The sequence below is a fragment of the Hemitrygon akajei genome, chromosome 8 (assembly GCF_048418815.1).
Source record: "Hemitrygon akajei chromosome 8, sHemAka1.3, whole genome shotgun sequence".
NCBI classification, from domain to species: domain Eukaryota; kingdom Metazoa; phylum Chordata; class Chondrichthyes; order Myliobatiformes; family Dasyatidae; genus Hemitrygon; species Hemitrygon akajei.
Window position 1 is genome coordinate 69,274,738 of NC_133131.1, and position 18,702 is coordinate 69,293,439.

General features: G+C 47.2%; 1 protein-coding gene and 1 long non-coding RNA gene across 2 annotated transcripts in view; one reads left to right on the forward strand and one right to left on the reverse strand.

Annotated features, from left to right (window-relative positions):
- LOC140731960 (peptidyl-prolyl cis-trans isomerase FKBP5-like) overlaps positions 1 to 18,702 on the forward strand; it is a 266,947-nt gene that overhangs the window by 239,402 nt on the left and 8,843 nt on the right. The window contains exons 6-7 of the mRNA XM_073053970.1: positions 11,245 to 11,335; positions 12,970 to 13,053. Of these exons, the coding sequence (XP_072910071.1) occupies positions 11,245 to 11,335; positions 12,970 to 13,053 (175 nt within the window). The remainder of the gene's footprint in view (positions 1 to 11,244; positions 11,336 to 12,969; positions 13,054 to 18,702) is intronic.
- LOC140731959 (uncharacterized) lies at positions 8,097 to 9,024 on the reverse strand. The gene is made up of 2 exons (XR_012099952.1): positions 8,929 to 9,024; positions 8,097 to 8,868 (listed from the first exon to the last, which is right to left on the reverse strand). It is a non-coding gene; the product is annotated as an uncharacterized lncRNA (long non-coding RNA).

Sequence of the window (18,702 nt, forward strand, 5' to 3'; positions counted from 1 at the left end):
TCTCTCTCCATTGTCCATTCCACACTGATCTCCCTCCATTGTCCATTCCCCACTGATCTCCCTCCATTGTCCATTCCCCACTGATCTCCCTCCATTGCTCATTCTCCACTGATCTCCCTCCATTGTCCATTCCCCACTGATCTCCCTCCATTGTCCATTCCACACTGATCTCCCTCCATTGTCCATTCCCCACTGATCTCCCTCCATTGCTCATTCCCCACTGATCTCCCTCCATTGTCCATTCCCCACTGATCTCCGTCCATTGTCCATTCCACACTGATCTCCCTCCATTGTCCATTCCCCACTGATCTCCCTCCATTGCTCATTCCCCACTGATCTCCCTCCATTGTCCATTCCACACTGATCTCTCTCCATTGTCCATTCCCCACTGATCTCCCTCCATTGTCCATTTCACACTGATCTCACTCCATTGCTCATTCCCCACTGATCTCCCTCCATTGTCCATTCCACACTGATATCCCTCCATTGTCCATTCCCCACTGATCTCCCTCCATTGTCCATTCCACACTGATCTCCCTCCATTGTCCATTCCCCACTGATCTCTCTCCATTGTCCATTCCCCACTGATCTCCCTCCATTGTCCATTCCCCACTGATCTCCCTCCATTGCTCATTCTCCACTGATCTCCCTCCATTGTCCATTCCCCACTGATCTCCCTCCATTGTCCATTCCACACTGATCTCCCTCCATTGTCCATTCCCCACTGATCTCCCTCCATTGCTCATTCCCCACTGATCTCCCTCCATTGTCCATTCCCCACTGATCTCCGTCCATTGTCCATTCCACACTGATCTCCCTCCATTGTCCATTCCCCACTGATCTCCCTCCATTGCTCATTCCCCACTGATCTCCCTCCATTGTCCATTCCACACTGATCTCTCTCCATTGTCCATTCCCCACTGATCTCCCTCCATTGTCCATTTCACACTGATCTCACTCCATTGCTCATTCCCCACTGATCTCCCTCCATTGTCCATTCCACACTGATATCCCTCCATTGTCCATTCCCCACTGATCTCCCTCCATTGTCCATTCCACACTGATCTCCCTCCATTGTCCATTCCCCACTGATCTCCCTCCATTGCTCATTCCCCACTGATCTCCCTCCATTGTCCATTCCCCACTGATCTCCGTCCATTGTCCATTCCCCACTGATCTCCCTCCATTGCTCATTCCCCACTGATCTCCCTCCATTGCTCATTCCCCACTGATCTCCCTCCTGGCACTTAATCCTAGCAAACGGAACAAGTACTACACCTGTCCCTGCACCTCCTCCCTTACTGCAATTCAGGGCCCCAATCTGTTCTTCCAGGTGAGGCAACACTTCACCTGTGAGTCTGTTGGGGTCATCTACTCTGTCTGGTGTTTACAGTGTGGCCTCCCTTATATCGGTGAGACCCGGCACAGATTGGTAGGCGGCTTCGCCAAGCACCTACACTCCTTCTGCCAGAAAAAGTGGGATCTCCATTTTAATTCCACTTCCCATTCCTATTCCGACATGTCAGTCCATGATCTCCTCTACTGTCGCGATAAGGCCACACTCAGTTTGAAAGAGCAACACCTTATATTCCATCTCGGTAGCCTCCAACCTGATGGCATGAACATTGATTTCTCTAACTTCCGGTAATGCACCCTCCCATTCACCATTTCCCATTCCTCTCCCTCACCTTGTCTCCTTGCCTGCTCAACACTTCCCTCTATTGCTCCTTCCCCTTGTTTTCTTCCATGGCCTTCTGTCCTCTCCTATCAGGTTCCCTCTTCTCCAACCCTGTATCTCTTTCATCTATCAACTTTTCAGCTCTTTAATTCCCCTCTTCCCCATCTGGGTTTCACCCATCACCTTGTGTTTCTTCCTCTCCTCCCCTCACTTTGTTACTCTGAGTCCTCATCATTTTTCTCTCCAGTCCTGCCAAAGGATTTTTGCTCAAAACATTGACTGTACTCTTTTCTATAGTTACTGCCTGGCCTGCTGAGTTCCTCCAGCGTTTTGTGTGTGAAGCTTAACTAAGCTTGGGCTTTGAGGAGTGTTTTCATTAACGTGTAAATCCAGTGTTCAGGAAGGCAGTTCAATGGTCAGACTTGACATTTGTACTGCATACCTGAGCCATCAATGTCAATTTCAAGGTTCGATGTTGAAAGTTCAAAGTTCAAACTTCTATATCTTAGCCTGACTGTGTACTAACCTCAGCAAAACTGCTGCTGAGGACCGCATTTTTCATCTTCCATCACCTCGAATTCACCCAGGACCCTTCTCCTTCTATTCTTTTTGGCATCTGGCGTCCATCTCCTCTTGTTGGACAACACTGGCTCCTAATGAAGTAAATGTCTTTGTTTTCACTGGTCCATAGTCATTGGATTGTACTCCTCCTCTAAGTCTGTACAATCTTCCTCAGCCCCTATATCTCTCTGGGATCTCTTCTAATCATGGATTCTTGTTCACTACAACAAAGTTTATTTTTAATTCCCTCACTAAACCTCCCGGCCTCTTTACTCCTGCTTCAGTGAGCAAGCTGTTTACTCCCTGCCCTGTACCTCTCCTTACTGAAGTTTGTGTAATGTTGCTGGTAATAGCACTTTGGGAGTTCAAAGTGACTCCATGACTATGACTATGTCAATGGAAATCGTTTAGAATCTATATATATAACTCCAACCACAATTAGCAATCTTAAATGTGAATGAGCTAGTGTTGGAGTGAATTTTGGGGTTTAGATCATTCTCGCTTAGCAAATGGCTTTGGCAATCAGTCTTCTATTCTTTGACAAAGTACTGTGGATTGAGTTCATAACAATGCATTTCCTAAAAGCTGTGAACCCAGTTCATTTGTAACCATGCTGTTCCTAAAAGCTGTGAACCCAGTTCATTCGTAACCATGCTGTTCCTAAAAGCTGTGAACCCAGTTCATTCGTAACAATGCTGTTCCTAAAAGCTGTGAACCCAGTTCATTCGTAACCATGCTGTTCCTAAAAGCTGTGAACCCAGTTCATTCGTACAATGCTGTTCCTAAAAGCTGTGAACCCAGTTCATTCGTAACCATGCTGTTCCTAAAAGCTGTGAACCCAGTTCATTCGTAACAATGCTGTTCCTAAAAGCTGTGAACCCAGTTCATTCGTAACCATGCTGTTCCTAAAAGCTGTGAACCCAGTTCATTCGTAACCATGCTGTTCCTAAAAGCTGTGAACCCAGTTCATTCGTAACCATGCTGTTCCTAAAAGCTGTGAACCCAGTTCATTCGTAACAATGCTGTTCCTAAAAGCTGTGAACCCAGTTCATTCGTAACAATGCTGTTCCTAAAAGCTGTGAACCCAGTTCATTCGTAACCATGCTGTTCCTAAAAGCTGTGAACCCAGTTCATTCGTAACCATGCTGTTCCTAAAAGCTGTGAACCCAGTTCATTCGTAACCATGCTGTTCCTAAAAGCTGTGAACCCAGTTCATTCGTAACCATGCTGTTCCTAAAAGTTGTGAACCCAGTTCATTCGTAACCATGCTGTTCCTAAAAGCTGTGAACCCAGTTCATTCGTAACCATGCTGTTCCTAAAAGCTGTGAACCCAGTTCATTCGTAACCATGCTGTTCCTAAAAGCTGTGAACCCAGTTCATTCGTAACCATGCTGTTCCTAAAAGCTGTGAACCCAGTTCATTCGTAACCATGCTGTTCCTAAAAGCTGTGAATACTGGAATACTAGCCCAGATGCTGTGGATGGAAGTGTGAAGTTTACAGGTGGTTTCGAAGACAGCATTATCTATACTTTGTAAATATGAATTGTCCTCTATGTTAGCACGTAAAATTCCATATTGTCAGAAACGTGCCACGCTCCCGAATAATGGCTTCAAGACAAATTCAAGGAAACAAAGTTTATTAACAGTTCTGCAGAGCTGGGCCCCTTCAGAGAAGGGAACCCTGAACCTTACAGGGCAGCAGGTTTTATCCTTCTTCCTTACCGCCCCTCCTCCCTGACTCGGGAGGTACATAGTCTTATCCCATTCCATATTTGGAGTTGTTTTTTTACACGTTTCTGTAAAACAATAGTCCATATCTCAGGACTTCAATGATTCCACAAACAGTTAATTTTGTCAAGGCTTCTGCATTCATAATTAGATCACACTTGTTTACAGACTTTAACCCAGACATAATTAAATCACAGTTGTCCCTAAACATTATTAAATCATACTTGTCCCTAGACTTTAACCCGGACCTGTCAGAAACGCACATCTTAATTTTGAATCTTACAATAAATACCACCCTTTTTCTTTTTAAGATGTGCGTTTCAGCTAGCATTTCTCTCACTCCCAGGGGGCCCACCTTCTTCTTTAATAGCATAAGTTTTAGCTCGTTTGTCCCATGATGGGATATCGCTACTGCCTGGAGCTGGAATATACTGCGCCTGATCAGTGTTCGTATACAAGGAATCAAACACGGCAAAAGTAAGAGAATCATTAGACCCCCGCCTGCTACGAGGAGAGCGGTACGCCACCAGCTCCCTCCTAGTAGCCCGTCTAGCCAACTCATGTTCCCCAGGGATCTCCAGGTTTGTACTGGCACGTGGGCCAGCTTCCGAATTTTGTCGGATATTTTTAACACGGCCTTTCCACTGTCTTCTATCTTAAGGCAACAGTTTGTAAGATTGAACTTCCCACATACCCCGCCTTCAGAGGCCAATAGGTAATCCACAGCCAGCCTGTTCAGGTATATTGCTGTTCGCATCTGACTCTGCTGTTTTGCCAACAGCTCCAATGCCAGTGCCGTTTGATTGGTTATCACTTCCACCACCGCCTGCAGTCTAATAATTCGGTTTAACATGTAGACAGGAGTGCGATACCCCCACGACCCATCCTGGGCCCAGGTCACTGGCCCATAGTATTCAATGATGCGAGCCGGTGGCCACTCATCACCCCACTCGCCCACCTTTATCTCCCGTGTTTCTCTCCTTAATGAATCAAACAGCTTAATTCCCAGCTTCCGGTCACCCTCCTGAGGCAGGAGGAAGAACTCCGGTCTTATGAGACCCAGGAAGCAAACACCCGCCCAGTCCCACAGTAGTTTGGTATACGCCTGATTACCGCAGACCCAGAATAACCCCTCCGGGGCAAATCCTCCTTTCTTTGCTTCCTTCCATACTTCCCTGACGCTGGGGACCCCTTCGTACGGATTCGTTCCGCTGCACTTCCAGAATTTAGAGCCGTTTCCTACGGCCTCGCAACTGCCATTCGGTTCTCTGGTTATGTACCATGCTGGCTCCTCTGGCCACCAGGTAACATTACCTTCCCTCTGCTAATTTAATGCTTCGGCAGGGACTTTCTCCCACCTTTACTTTCCCCTTCCTTTCAACACATACTTGTCCCTCCGGGTAATTGGTCAATTTCCACCTTTGCTTCTTCCGGTCTGGGACATTTGTCCAATTGTGCGCAAGCAATTCCCACGCACTCAAGCTCTCACCCCTCCACGGCCACTGTTCACTCATGTGCGGTCCTCCACAGACCCAACAACCACTCACATTTAGGCTCGTGGCAATCCGAGTCGCTAAGTCTATAAAGAGGTTCTCTTTAACATCGGGGAGGACTATATCTCTCTCTATCTCCTGATATATAGACGTGTCCTTGGAGACCACTGCCGCCTTCCTTTGCTCGCGCTCTTCCGCCTCCTTTTTCTTCTCATCCTGTATTATAATCTCCTTTACCTTATCTGCATGTTCCTTAACCAGTGTAGATGGGATGTCCCACTGCCCTCCCTTGTTTATACACAACCACCGGTCTTTCCTGGGACAGTTGAGACTTCTCATGGTCCCCCCCTGTCCCATGTATCCTTTATTATAGACTTGGTAATAAGGTTTACTATTCTCCCAACATGTTTCTCTCTTGCTTAGATCATAGCATTGATCATTCACATGCGAGTGGGACACAAATGATCCTGGGAACACCCTCTGCCCCACTCGTACCACGGTTCTGCACGTCACATTTCCCTTCAATTTCCCCGACATATAGAATCAAATATATTACAGTCAATAATGTTACAGTCACACATAGAGTTCATTTTTGCTGCCTTTTTAGCCTCACCACCATCGGTTCTTCACCGGGAACACAGGTCCACTCAGTGCGGCTTTCGGGCTTCACCGGTCCTTTTACCCTGGATGCGTGTGTCCACCCTTTTTCTTTTGTCCGTACAGCCGCCTCTGTTGTTAGCAGGACCTGGAAAGGGCCTTCCCACTGTGGCTGTAACTTCTCCGGCTTCCAGGTCCTTACCAGAACCCAATCTCCAGGCACGATCTGATGTAAAGCAAAGTCGAGCGGCGGAGTCTGGGCCAAGAGACCCTTTTTCCGTAGTTCTGCAAAGGAACGGGACAAGGCCAGTAAATTGTTCTTTACAAATAAATCACCCCCCTGTAGTGTGGGATACCCCTCTATTTTATTCCAATATGGCAGTCCAAAGAGCATCTCATAAGGAGATATTCCTATATCCTTGCGGGGTGCAGTTCGTATTCTCAGGAGAACGATCGGCAAACACTTGGTCCATGATAGCTTGGTTTCCAACATCAACTTGGTTAGCTGTGCCTTCAGGGTGCTGTTCATTCGTTCTACTCTTCCCGAACTCTGGGGATGCCACGGGGTATGGTACTTCCATTCGAAATCAAGTGCATCGCAAATTAACTGGTGCGTATCTCCTTCTTGGTACGTGGTAGTGACATTCCCGTTATTCCAGCTATCCTTTCTGGGGTAATGCATCGCTGTCCTTTACTGACCCGGTGTCCCAGGTACCTTACTTCCTTTTCTACAAATTGTAACTTTTTCTTTGAGACACGTAGCCCCTGCTTCCCCAGGAAGTTCAGTAGTCTGATGGTGTCTTCCTGCACCCCTTCCTGTGTTGGCCCGGATAGTAATAGATCGTCCACATACTGTAGCAGTTGGCTCTCTGGAGCACATTGGAATTCTGCTAGTACTTGCTCCGAGACCTGCCCAAATAGGTTAGGTGATTCGGTGAACCCCTGTGGCAGGACCGTCCACCGGAGTTGTCTTTTCCGCCCCGTCGTAGGATTTTCCCATTCGAACGCAAACATGTCACGACTGCTCTCTTCTAGCGGGCAACTCCAGAAGGCGTCTTTTAGATCTATTACACTGAACCATTCATGGTCAGGGGAGATCTTACTCATCAGTGTGTAAGGGTTGGGCACTACCGGGTATCGGGTTTGGACTACTGCATTTAGGCCCTGCAGGTCTTGTACCATCAGATAAGTCCCATCTGGCTTGCGCACCGGGAGTATTGGGGTATTATACGGTGACATACATTCCTCCAGTAGTCCGTCAGGTATCAATCCCTCAATCACCGGCTGCAGCCCTTTTCTTCCTTCCATTGCAATAGGGTACTGTTTTCTCCGTACTGGCGAACTGTTAGGTAATAGTGAGATTTGCAAGGGGGGACGTTCAAACCCCCCCGGTTCCCTTCCTGGTACCATACCTCCGGGCTTATTTTCCTATCGTCTTCTTCCCTGAGGGCAAACAGCTGTACCATTATCTTCCCGTTCCTGGGCACAGTCCCGATGCCTAGCCTGACTTGCAGATCCCGCCCGAGCAGGTTGAATCTCGCAGAGGGTAACAAAAGTAGGTCCTGTCCCGTTACCCTATCCTCATGTTCAATTTTCACGTTTTCTATAACAGGTACTTATATTATTTTGCCTCCAATACCGGATACTCCCATTACCTTTGTTCCGGTTCGGGTGCCGGGAGGTATCTGGATTACGCTAGATCTTTCGGCACCCGAATCTACCATAAAGGTTGTATCTGACCCTTGGGGACCTACTTTTAAATTTACCAGGGGTTCCTGCCGATAATTCATCCCCAAGGGGTGGAACCCCCGACCTCCCTAGTCTTCATCTTCCATCATAGCGTACGAGCGCACTTCCCGTCGGTATCTGGGGCACTCGCGCCTGAAGTGTCCTTCTTCGTTGCAGTGAAAACATCTTAAAGCCTTCCTTAGCCCTCCTCCTTGCTCCTGGCTACTACCTCGATCCAACCATGGTCCCTGTCTCTCTCTCTACTATCTGCGGTTACTTGTCGCACTGTCTGGACCATTATCCTTGCCGTCTTCTTTTGTTTCTCTTCATCCCTTCTTACAAACACTTTCTGTGCCTCCCTAAGTAGTTCACTTAAGGGTTTAGTATTCCAATCTTCTAGTTTTTCCAGTTTTTTTTTTTCTGGCCATGCTTTCGATACAAATTCAACACGAATCAGCTGTTGGCCAACCTCCGTCTCAGGGTCTTCGATTTGCGGAGCGGTAGGGGGCACATATGGGGCGGCAGGTGGTCGAGCACCTCCCATGTATTCTTTTTCTGTCCCCCTTCATTTATCGTTTTCAATTTATAACTATTTGTCGTTGGTAACCAGCATAGGGCATAATCACTTTCTTCGGGTTTAACGTTAGGTTTTGAATTCACGTACAGATTAAAGGCTTGTTGTACCCAATCCTCGCTAGACCCGAACTTAGGCCATCACACAGCCGACCCTTGGATCGGCTGGCGGGACCAGAATTCACAGTACTGTATCATTTTTTCTTTGACTTCCCTTTTCGCCTCCCATAATCCCAATTTTCTAACATCCGTCCCAACGGACTATCAGGGGGTACCCCAGGGTATTTTTCATCATTGGCGCCTGGATTTCCTTTACCCTTGTCTCTCTTAGACCCCTTATTCCCCATCTCGAGGACTTGCCCGGTTCCAATCCACCCGCAGGCACCCCGTAATTCCACAATTCTCGTGCACTACGTCTCTGCAGGAATTTAATTTGAATGTGACCCACCTAGCTCGGTCACTCCTGTCCAATTCCGGAACCTGTATTACCGCGATCGCCCAGGAATTCACCTGCAGGCACCCCGCAGTTCCACAATTCTCGTGTACTACGTCTCTACAGGAAGAAATCACCTGCAGGCACCCCGCAGTTCCACGATTCTCGTGCACTACGTCTCTACAGGAGAAATCACCTGCAGGAACCCCGCAGTTCCACAATTCTCGTGTACTACGTCTCTACAGGAAGAAATCACCTGCAGGCACCCCGCAGTTCCACGATTCTCGTGCACTACGTCTCTACAGGAATTTAATTTCTTACCTGGGTCCTGTGCACAGAAATTACTCGATCGCTCACTGTCTCAACTGCCTTGACAACCCCTCTTTGTTTCCTTGAGTCCGCCGGATATCACTCGCTCAAGCCGCGCAGGGCGACAAGCAAGGAATCAGGGACTGCCGAACTCAGCAGGGTGCACCTTCTCCGATGTCCTCCCTTGCCCCCCTCACGGCCGGAGTGTGGATCCCGGACGAGCCCCCAAGTTGTCAGAAACGTGCCACGCTCCCGAATAATGGCTTCAAGACAAATTCAAGGAAACAAAGTTTATTAACAGTTCTGCAGAGCTGGGCCCCTTCAGAGAAGGGAACCCTGAACCTTACAGGGCAGCAGGTTTTATCCTTCTTCCTTACCCCTCCCCTCCCTGACTCCATTCCATATTTGGAGTTGTTTTTTTACACGTTTCTGTAAAACAATAGTCCATATCTCAGGACTTCAATGATTCCACAAACAGTTAATTTTGTCAAGGCTTCTGCATTCATAATTAGATTACACTTGTTTACAGACTTTAACCCAGACATAATTAAATCACAGTTGTCCCTAAACATAATTAAATCATACTTGTCCCTAGACTTTAACCCTGACCTGTCAGAAACGCACATCTTAATTTTGAATCTTACAATATTGTGGATTTAACTTGCATTCCTAAAGGCTGTGAGTACCAGCCGAGCCATGTTGGCGTCGGGAGGAAAGGATGAAGTTAGAAGGTGTGATGTTTTGTGTGTAGTTCAAAAGGAAGTATTGTCTATACTTGTAAATATGAATTGTCCTTTGTGTTTAGCAAATAAGTATGAGCCCACATTGGGCCAGCAGACCTTTCCACCGAAAGCGTCTCCGTCCTTATGATGCCTGCTGGATCTTGTGTTGTCAAATAAAGAAGCTGTTTTGTACCTACCAGTGACTCTCTCTCTCCTGTGATTTCATTCACGTTACAACACTAGCGTGCTGGTACTGTTGAATGAACAGGATGTGCTGTTTGAGAGAACACCATCTTGTTGTTGACCACAATCTTTCCAACTGCATTTACATCTGTGAACAATAGTGACAGCTTCCAGATATAAAATTGGCAGCTGGAACATTTTGCCAGCAAGACGATCATATACAAACGGAGCACGGTATTGGGCTTTTTCTGGATCTGGTCCAATCTCTTTATCACTTTATCACCAGGTATACAGTTTCTTGATCGAACTTACTAATGGAGCCCAGGAGAAGCTTTGCTCTGGAGTGCCCTGCCCAACACCACCACCTGAGACATCGTGCATCAGGCAGTTTATTGATTTAGTGACACAGTGCAGTTTAGGCTTTTCTGGTCCTTTGAGCCCTGCTGCCCCAGCAACCCCTGACAACCCCGATTAACCCTGAACTAACCACAGGATAACTTACAATGGCTAACCTAGCCGGTACGCCTTTGGACTGTGAGAGGAAACCGCAGCGTCAGAGGAAATCCCACTCATTCCGTGGGGAGCGTGTACAGAACAGCCCCGGAAAGGAAATCTGATCTCCACAACCATCGTGCTAATCGCTACAACTAAATACCAACAACTTTGTCACTGGGGCATGGAGTTGGTTGTTTCTTGTCACGTGAACAGAGCACAGAGTCCTCATTTTACCAGCTGCGAGAGATTGTTTTGTTACACTCTGGACAAGAGAGAGAGAGCCCAACATTCTGTGCACAATAGACCACAAAACAAAGGAGCAGAAGTAGGCCACTCGGCCCATCGAGTCTGCTCCGCATTAGGTCACGTGAACCCTTCCTCTCTGACCCAGCTATTTAATACACTGATCTACATCCTGCAATAATGAGAAACCAGTCCATAGAACATCCAGAGCATCCAGCTAGAGAAATGCTCGAATATCAGACTCAGTGAGAAATATGACACTCAGTGAGATTAAACTAGAGAAATGCTCGAATATCAGACTCAGTGAGAAATATGACACTCAGTGAGATTAAACTAGAGAAATGCTCGAATATCAGACTCAGTGAGAAATATGACACTCAGTGAGATTAAACTAGAGGAATGCTCGAATATCAGACTCGGGGCAGAGCTGGGAGGACCATTGGGCAATTGTCTCATTCCTTTTACAAATTCAACAAAAAGGCTGAAATTATTTTGTTTCAGATATGGATTTGGAGATGATGGAAAACCAGGCTTCAATATTCCACCGAACTCGCAGCTCGATTATGAGGTCTTGCTGAAGAACTTTGTAAAGGTGAGTGGATATGGCAGACGGTCAGAAAGCTAGAGCGAGAGGAATCATGAGTGAGTTACCTTGAGTGTGCTGGTACTGTTGAATGAACAGGATGTGCTGTTTGAGAGAACTCTATCTTATTGTTGACACAATGTCTCCAACTGGATTTACTTCTGTGAACAATAGTGACAGCTTCCAGATATAAAAATTGGCAGCTGGAACATTTTGCCAGCAATATGATCATACACAAACAGAGTACAGTATTTGATACTTTTCTGGACCTTGTCCAATCCCTTTATCACTTTATCACCAGATATACAGTACCAGGGTTCAAAATTCAAGGGACTACAAGCAGATTTTGTGAACTGGTGTCCAACCTTTACCCTTTAGACCCCAGCATTATTCAGCTTTGGTTTTCTTTGACAAATGCATGTGGTGCACCAGATGGGGTCTGATCAAAAGACATATGAAGGGTTTATGAAGATTTATAAATCTTCACCTTTTTCAGCTCTTTAAGTCTTAATTGCCTGAGAGAAAGGCCAATGTTTCATTAGCCCACTAGGCTGAGGTTCTGCATGGATGTTCAGAACAGGGCACGTGGCTAAGCTAGAAGTCTGAACTAACTGTCTAGAGACAAAGTTCTAACCTGGTGGAATTTAGAATCTGTTAGCGCTAAAATAAGACAAGTGGGGGGTGGTGGAGATACTCAACAAAACTTACTAATGGTGACCATGAAACATGTAATAATGCATCTGGTTCAGGGAAGGAGATCTGCCATCTCTCCCCAGCCTGGCTTACCCATGATTCCAGCCCTCCTTCATCTGCTCGACCTTCAAACGCCGTCTGAAGTTTTGTAGCAAACTTAACCAGTTGTGCCATTACCCTATGTACTATGGCTCATTTTGTGTCATCTATGAGTGATGATAAACCTAATTCGGAGAAGGGTCTCACACGGTAATAGACGTTGGGAATGGCAAGGCTGGAGAGCTGCAGGAGGATGTGGGACAGGTGGCAGAGAATGAGTGCCAGGGGCAGGGGGTGGCACATGTACAGACAAACCCAACCCTGAGACACCAGGCAAGGTCATTTGATTCCAAACAATTAGTACATTGATCATTACAGAATATCTCTCTGGTGCTTCCTGCTCCCTCCCCTCTCCCTTCCCTTTTCCCAACCATGATTCCCCTCTCCCTGCTGCCTTCAGTCCACAATAGAGAGCCATTCCAAACAACTATTACTCCCACCAGAATTGCAAACTCACTCTCTGCTCCATGCTGACAAATATAGCACTGTGCAAAAGTCTTCGCACCCGAGCTAAGACTATCCGTGCCCAAGACTTGTGCACGGTACTGTATGTCATTCCAATCTTGCGCTGCTGTACACTAATTTTACCTGGCAAATCCCATTGTGCATCTCTTGGCTTGCACAGATTTGACTCTAGAATCACAGGCCTTCTGCCATCAAGACTGCTGAGCCTGGTCACAGTCTCTGACCCTTTCCTGTGCTCTGTACTGCCTCTGCCAGTGGCAGAGGTGTGGGGGGTGGAGGTAGGCAGTAGAAGTGTGACATTCCTCTTCACCGTGGATCGATGCTGGGGTTATGGCACATGTCTGTGTTTGTCTTAACAATGTAGATTGCTCCATTTTGCCAAACAGGCTAAAGAATCCTGGGAAATGGATACACGTGAGAAGTTAGAGCAAGCAGCTATTGTCAAGGAGAAAGGAACGTCCTATTTTAAGGTATTTGTGAAAACTAGTTATCTCTAACGTACACGTGAGCTGAATTCACCAAAGAGCAGCTCTGCTTAATTGCCTTCACTAACAACACCCTCCTTCCCTCTATCCACAAATTATCTGTGGCGTGCTCCAGATTGGAACAGGGACGGAAGGTATTGCAGCATCCGAGCTCTGACCATGCCTTGCCTTCCTGCTGGTTTCAGATCTCACCCATGCTCAATGAACCCAAGTGGATGACCAGCATTTGAAGAGTGCAAGGTATTAAGCGAACAAGAGCGAGAACGCTGCCAGGACATGGGCCTGAATTATAGAAAGAGGTTGGGCAGGTTAGAGCTTCACTCCCTGGAACAGTGGAGCTTGAGAGGGTGACCTTATATAAAATTGTGAGGGGCTTAGACCATAAGACATAGGAGCAGAATCAGGCCATTTGGCCCATCGAGTCTGCTCCGCATCGACAGGGTGAATGCACATAATTTTTATCCAAAGAAAAGGGAAAGAAAAACTAAAGAGCATGGATTTAAAGTGAGAGGGGAAAGGCTTAACATGGGCCTGAGAGACCATTCAGCCCCTCAAGTTTGCTCCGAATAGACAGGGTGAATACACATAATTTTTATCCAAAGGAAAGTGAATCAAAAATTAAGGTGAAAGATTAGAGGGGAAAGGTTTAGAGTGGACCTGAGAGGCAACATCTTCACACTGTGGGTTGTAGGTGTATGGAAGGAGCTGCCAGAGGAAGTGGTTGAGTTGGGTACAATAACAACATTTAAAATATGCTTGGATTAGGAAAGGGTTAAAAGGATACTGAACAATGCATGCAAATGGGACAGGCTTAGAGAGGCCTCCTGGCTGGCCAAGATGAGTTGGGCAATTACTAAATAGCTCTGGATACTCATACTCCCACGGCTTCTGGAGTCCAACGTTGACATCTCCTCCTCATATCCCCAAGAACATTGTACAGCATATGCATGAAAGAAAAGTCAAATTATGTTCCAGAAGTGGTACTGAGTTAAAGAAAGCTTCCCATGAACAAATTTCAGGCATGTCCAGAAAGCTCCACTGGATGATAACAAAATGCTTCTAAAAACTGTTATTTTGGTAGCTTATTAATACCTTTGGGTTGGTAGATGCCTTTTGTGTTGACAGATACCAAAAGAATCAGAGACTATCTATTTATAGAATTTTATGTTTTGTTTGAAGTTTTCAGTAATGATCAAAACTGTTTTCAGCTTATTTGGCTCTGATTTGCACTAGTTACTAATCGGTTGGTTGACACTGACCAGCGGAAAAAGTAATTGCCTTGAAATTGAACCTGTCAGGTGGGCCTATGACACCACAATTGTAGGCCGTATCTCGTGTAATGATGAGTTTGAGTACAGAGAGGAAATTAAAAACTTGGTGGCATGGTACAAAGACAATAACTTATCCTTCAACGTCAGCAAGACAAAGGAATTGGTTGATGACTTCAGAAGGAGTAGCGGACCGCACGACCCCATCTACATTGGTGGTGTGCAGGTAGAACAGGTCAAAAGCTTTAAGTTCCTCGGGGTCAATATTACAAATGACCTGACTTGGTCTAACCAAGCAGAGTCCACTGCCAAGAAGGCCCACCATCGCCTTTACTTCCTGAGAAAGCTGAAGAAATTTGGCCTGTCCCCTAAAACCCTCACTAATTTTTATAGATGCACCGTAGAAAGCATTCTTCTAGGGTGCATCACAACCTGGTATGGAAGTTGTCCTGTCCAAGACCGGAAGAAGCTGCAGAAGATCGTGAACCTAGCCCAGCACATCACACAAACCAATCTTCCATCCTTGGACTCACTTTACACCACACGCTGTCGGAGCAGTGCTACCAGGATAATCAAGGACACGACCCACCCAGCCAACACACTTTTTGTCCCTCTTCCCTCCGGGAGAAGGCTCAGGAGCTTGAAGATTCGTACAGCCAGATTTGGGAACAGCTTCTTTCCAACTGTGATAAGACTGCTGAATGGATCCTGACCCGGATCTGGGCCGTACCTTCCAAATATCCGGACCTGTCTCTCAGTTTTTTTAAATTTTTTTGAAATTTTTATTATATTTACTATCTATTTGTACTCCAGGGAGTGTGAAGCGCAGAATCAAATATCGCTGTGATGATTGTACGCTCTAGTATCAATTGTTTGGCGACAATAAAGTAACCATCAACACATGCAGAGTTAGCGGTAGTTCAGGAGCTCCTTATTTATTGTCTATTGTCTATTGTGCTACGCCATCACCAGATCCATTGAGAGAAGGAATACTTCCTTTGAAAGCACATTTTCCCTGCCTCAGAAGATGCGGTTACACACTGTGCATTCCCTTCAGGAGCTGCTGTCATGTGGGGGGGGGGCGTTGGGAACGGACCCGAATGCAAGACACTGAAGTACCAGGAACTGGACTGGACTAGGCTTAGGGACGGGACAGGACACAGACTAGGAGCTGGGATGGGTACACAGACTTGGGCTAGGAGGGCAGGACCAGGACAGAGAACTGGGAACTAGGAGCCTGGGCTTGGACTCCAAGCCAGAGACTGGACAAGGACCCAGAACCTGGGTCTTGACTCGGGCTCGGACCCCGGAACTAGGCGAGGGCATGACGTGGCTACAGGACTGGATGAGGCTTAGATTCTTTGAGGCTTTCTTGGGCAGGACGAGGTACTCCTTCTTGGAACACAGGGCCGGGACCCTTCCTAGGATGCAGGGCTGGGATGACTGTCGAGGTAAACCAGGGAGGAAACTGTCAGGGGTTCAGATGGGGAGGGGAAGGGAACAGACCAGCCTCAGGGTAACAGCAAAGACAGCCTGACTTACCCAACGGAGGCAACGACAGGAAGGGACAGATCCAACGGCAGGGTAACAGCAAAGACAGCCTGACTTACCCAACGGAGACAACGACAGGAAGGGACAGATCCAACTGCAGGGTAACAGCAAAGACAGCCTGGCTTACCCAACGGAGGCAACGACAGGAAGGGACAGATCCAACCGCAGGGTAACAGCAAAGACAGCCTGACTTACCCAACGGAGGCAACGACAGGAAGGGAACAGACCAGCCTCAGGGTAACAGCAAAGACAGCCTGGCTTACCCAACGGAGGCAACGACAGGAAGGGAACAGACCAGCCTCAGGGTAACAGCAAAGACAGCCTGACTTACCCAACGGAGGCAACGACAGGAAGGGAACAGACCAGCCTCAGGGTAACAGCAAAGACAGCCTGACTTACCCAACGGAGGTGAGGACAGGAAGGGACAGATCTAACCGCAGGGTAACAGCAAAGACAGCCTGACTTACCCAACGGAGGTGAGGATAGGAAGGGAGCTCAATTCGGGGCGGCTCCGAGTCTCGGGGCGGCCGGCAACCTTGGCTGGCTACGGAAACGGCCGAATCCATGTCTAGCTCGGAGTGGCAGACGGCCACTCAGCTGGTCCCAGAAACGGCTGAATCCATACCCCGATGACTGCTCCAACTAGAGACAACAAGGCTCCATGAAGCAGGGGTCCTCCAACCAGGCCTAGAGATCACGAATGGCTGCTCTAGCCTTCCACCGGCAGGTTGTTCCAAAGGGATATTGACAAGACAAACCAGCCCCCACACTCAACCCCAGGGCCACTTATATTCCCAGCCCCAAGACGAGGATCAGGTGCCCATGATTAAACCCAACTGAAACAAGGGACAGCCGGAAGACATGGATTCCAGAGTCCATGGACCGGACCATGAACCGGAATGCAGATTTCACAGACCGGACCATGAACCGGAATGCAGATTTCACAGACCGGACCATGAACCGGAATGCAGATTTCACAGACCGGACCATGGACCGGAATGCAGATTTCACAGACCGGACCATGGACCGGAATGCAGCCATGCACAGTAGCTGCCACGGTGGTTGAGGAAAATGCAGGGGAACGGCGACGATGGAGTCCCCTGCTGCGTTCAGCTCCGTGTACCGGGAGGTGCAGGATGTCACTTCGTGAACCTGGGCAGGTAACATGTAAATGCTGTGGTCATTAATCAGCAGTCCCTTTGCAGACACCTCGATCCTTGCCAACAACTGTTGGCTGGAGCGACACGTGATAAACTGATATCCATAAGACGCAGGAACAGAATTAGGGCATTCAGACCATCATGGCTGACTTATTATCCCTCTCAGCTCCATTCTCCTGCCTTCCCCCCGTAACCCCTGACATCCTGACTAATCAAGAACCTATCAGCCTCTGCCTCTGACCCGGCCTCCACAGCCATCCATGGCAATGAATTCCACAGATTCACCACACTCTGGCTGAAGAAATTCCTCCTCATTTCTGTTATAAAGGGACATGCTTCTTGTCTCAGGCTGTGCCCCCTAGTCCTAGAGTCCTCCACTACAGGAAACATCCTCCCCATGTTCACTCGGTCTTGCCCTCTCAATATTCGATAGGTTTCAACAAGGTCCCACCCCACAGCCCCCATTCTTCTGAAGTGGATGTCAGGTAGGGGATCTTTTAATTCAGGTCACTTTGGCCAAGTCCAGTCGGCCTTGGTCTTGGATTTTTCATGGAGCCAAAGTGACAGCATAGGATTCAGGCCCTTTGACCCACTGACCACACATGTCCGAACCCATTTTCTATTAAATTCCTCCTTCCCAGACCACACAACACCTGCACGCTACAGGAGAATTTATGGTTACCAATCAGTCTACCAACATTCACACAGAGAATGTGCAAACTCCACACAGACAGCATGGCAGGTTGGGGAAAGAGAAGATGAAGACTGAAGAACAGTGAGGTAGTGGTCCTGTGAGCTGTGCTGCTCGAGTTGGATGCGATTCTTCTCTCCACACTGAGTGCCCATTTCACCCAGCAGAGGAGTGAAAGGTACGATGCAGAATCCCGTGAGTTTGAAGCGGACTCCGCTGAAGTTCGCGGATGCTGGTGTAAGCCCTGACCAGAAGTCTTCAGTTATCAGCAAGTAGATTATTGCATGATTTGTGAGCAAAAAGCAAGGTTAACCAAACCAATTTCAAGGCTATTCCTTTTTCACTAAAACAGGAAAACTAGCACTAGTTATAAATTTTTGTTTGGGATTTTCAACTTCAGCCACAGAAACACTTTCTTACTGTCTGAACCATAAAAGAATTGAACTGAAAATTGGATTTCAACAAGGGAAGTAAAACAGAATTACATAGGGAGAGTGGTCCTGATTAAATAGACTTAAAACATTCTGAACTTCAATAATTGTGTTCATCTGAGGCAGCTCACAGTAAAACACTGGAATGCTAGAGTGAAGATTATTTATCGATACAGAATTCCTCATTGAGTTCCTCAGGCAGATTGTTTTCTGCTCCAGATTCCAGCAGCTGCAATCTCTTGCATTCCGTTGTGTGTCTATCAGTCAATGCATTGTGAGGAAGAGACATCCAGTCCATTTGGTCTGTCCCGCATGATAGCAATGTCACCTTAAGAAGGACATCTTACCTGAAACCTGAGAAGGGTCCTGCTGAAGGGTCTCAGCCCGAAATATCGACTGTGTACTGTTTTCCATAGATGTTGCCTGACCTGCTGAGTTCCTCCAACATTTTGGGTGTGTTTCTTAGCTGAAACAATGTGATCTCCTGAAAGAAGCGAACAAAAAAGTTCAGACTGGTTTGGAAACAATTAAAA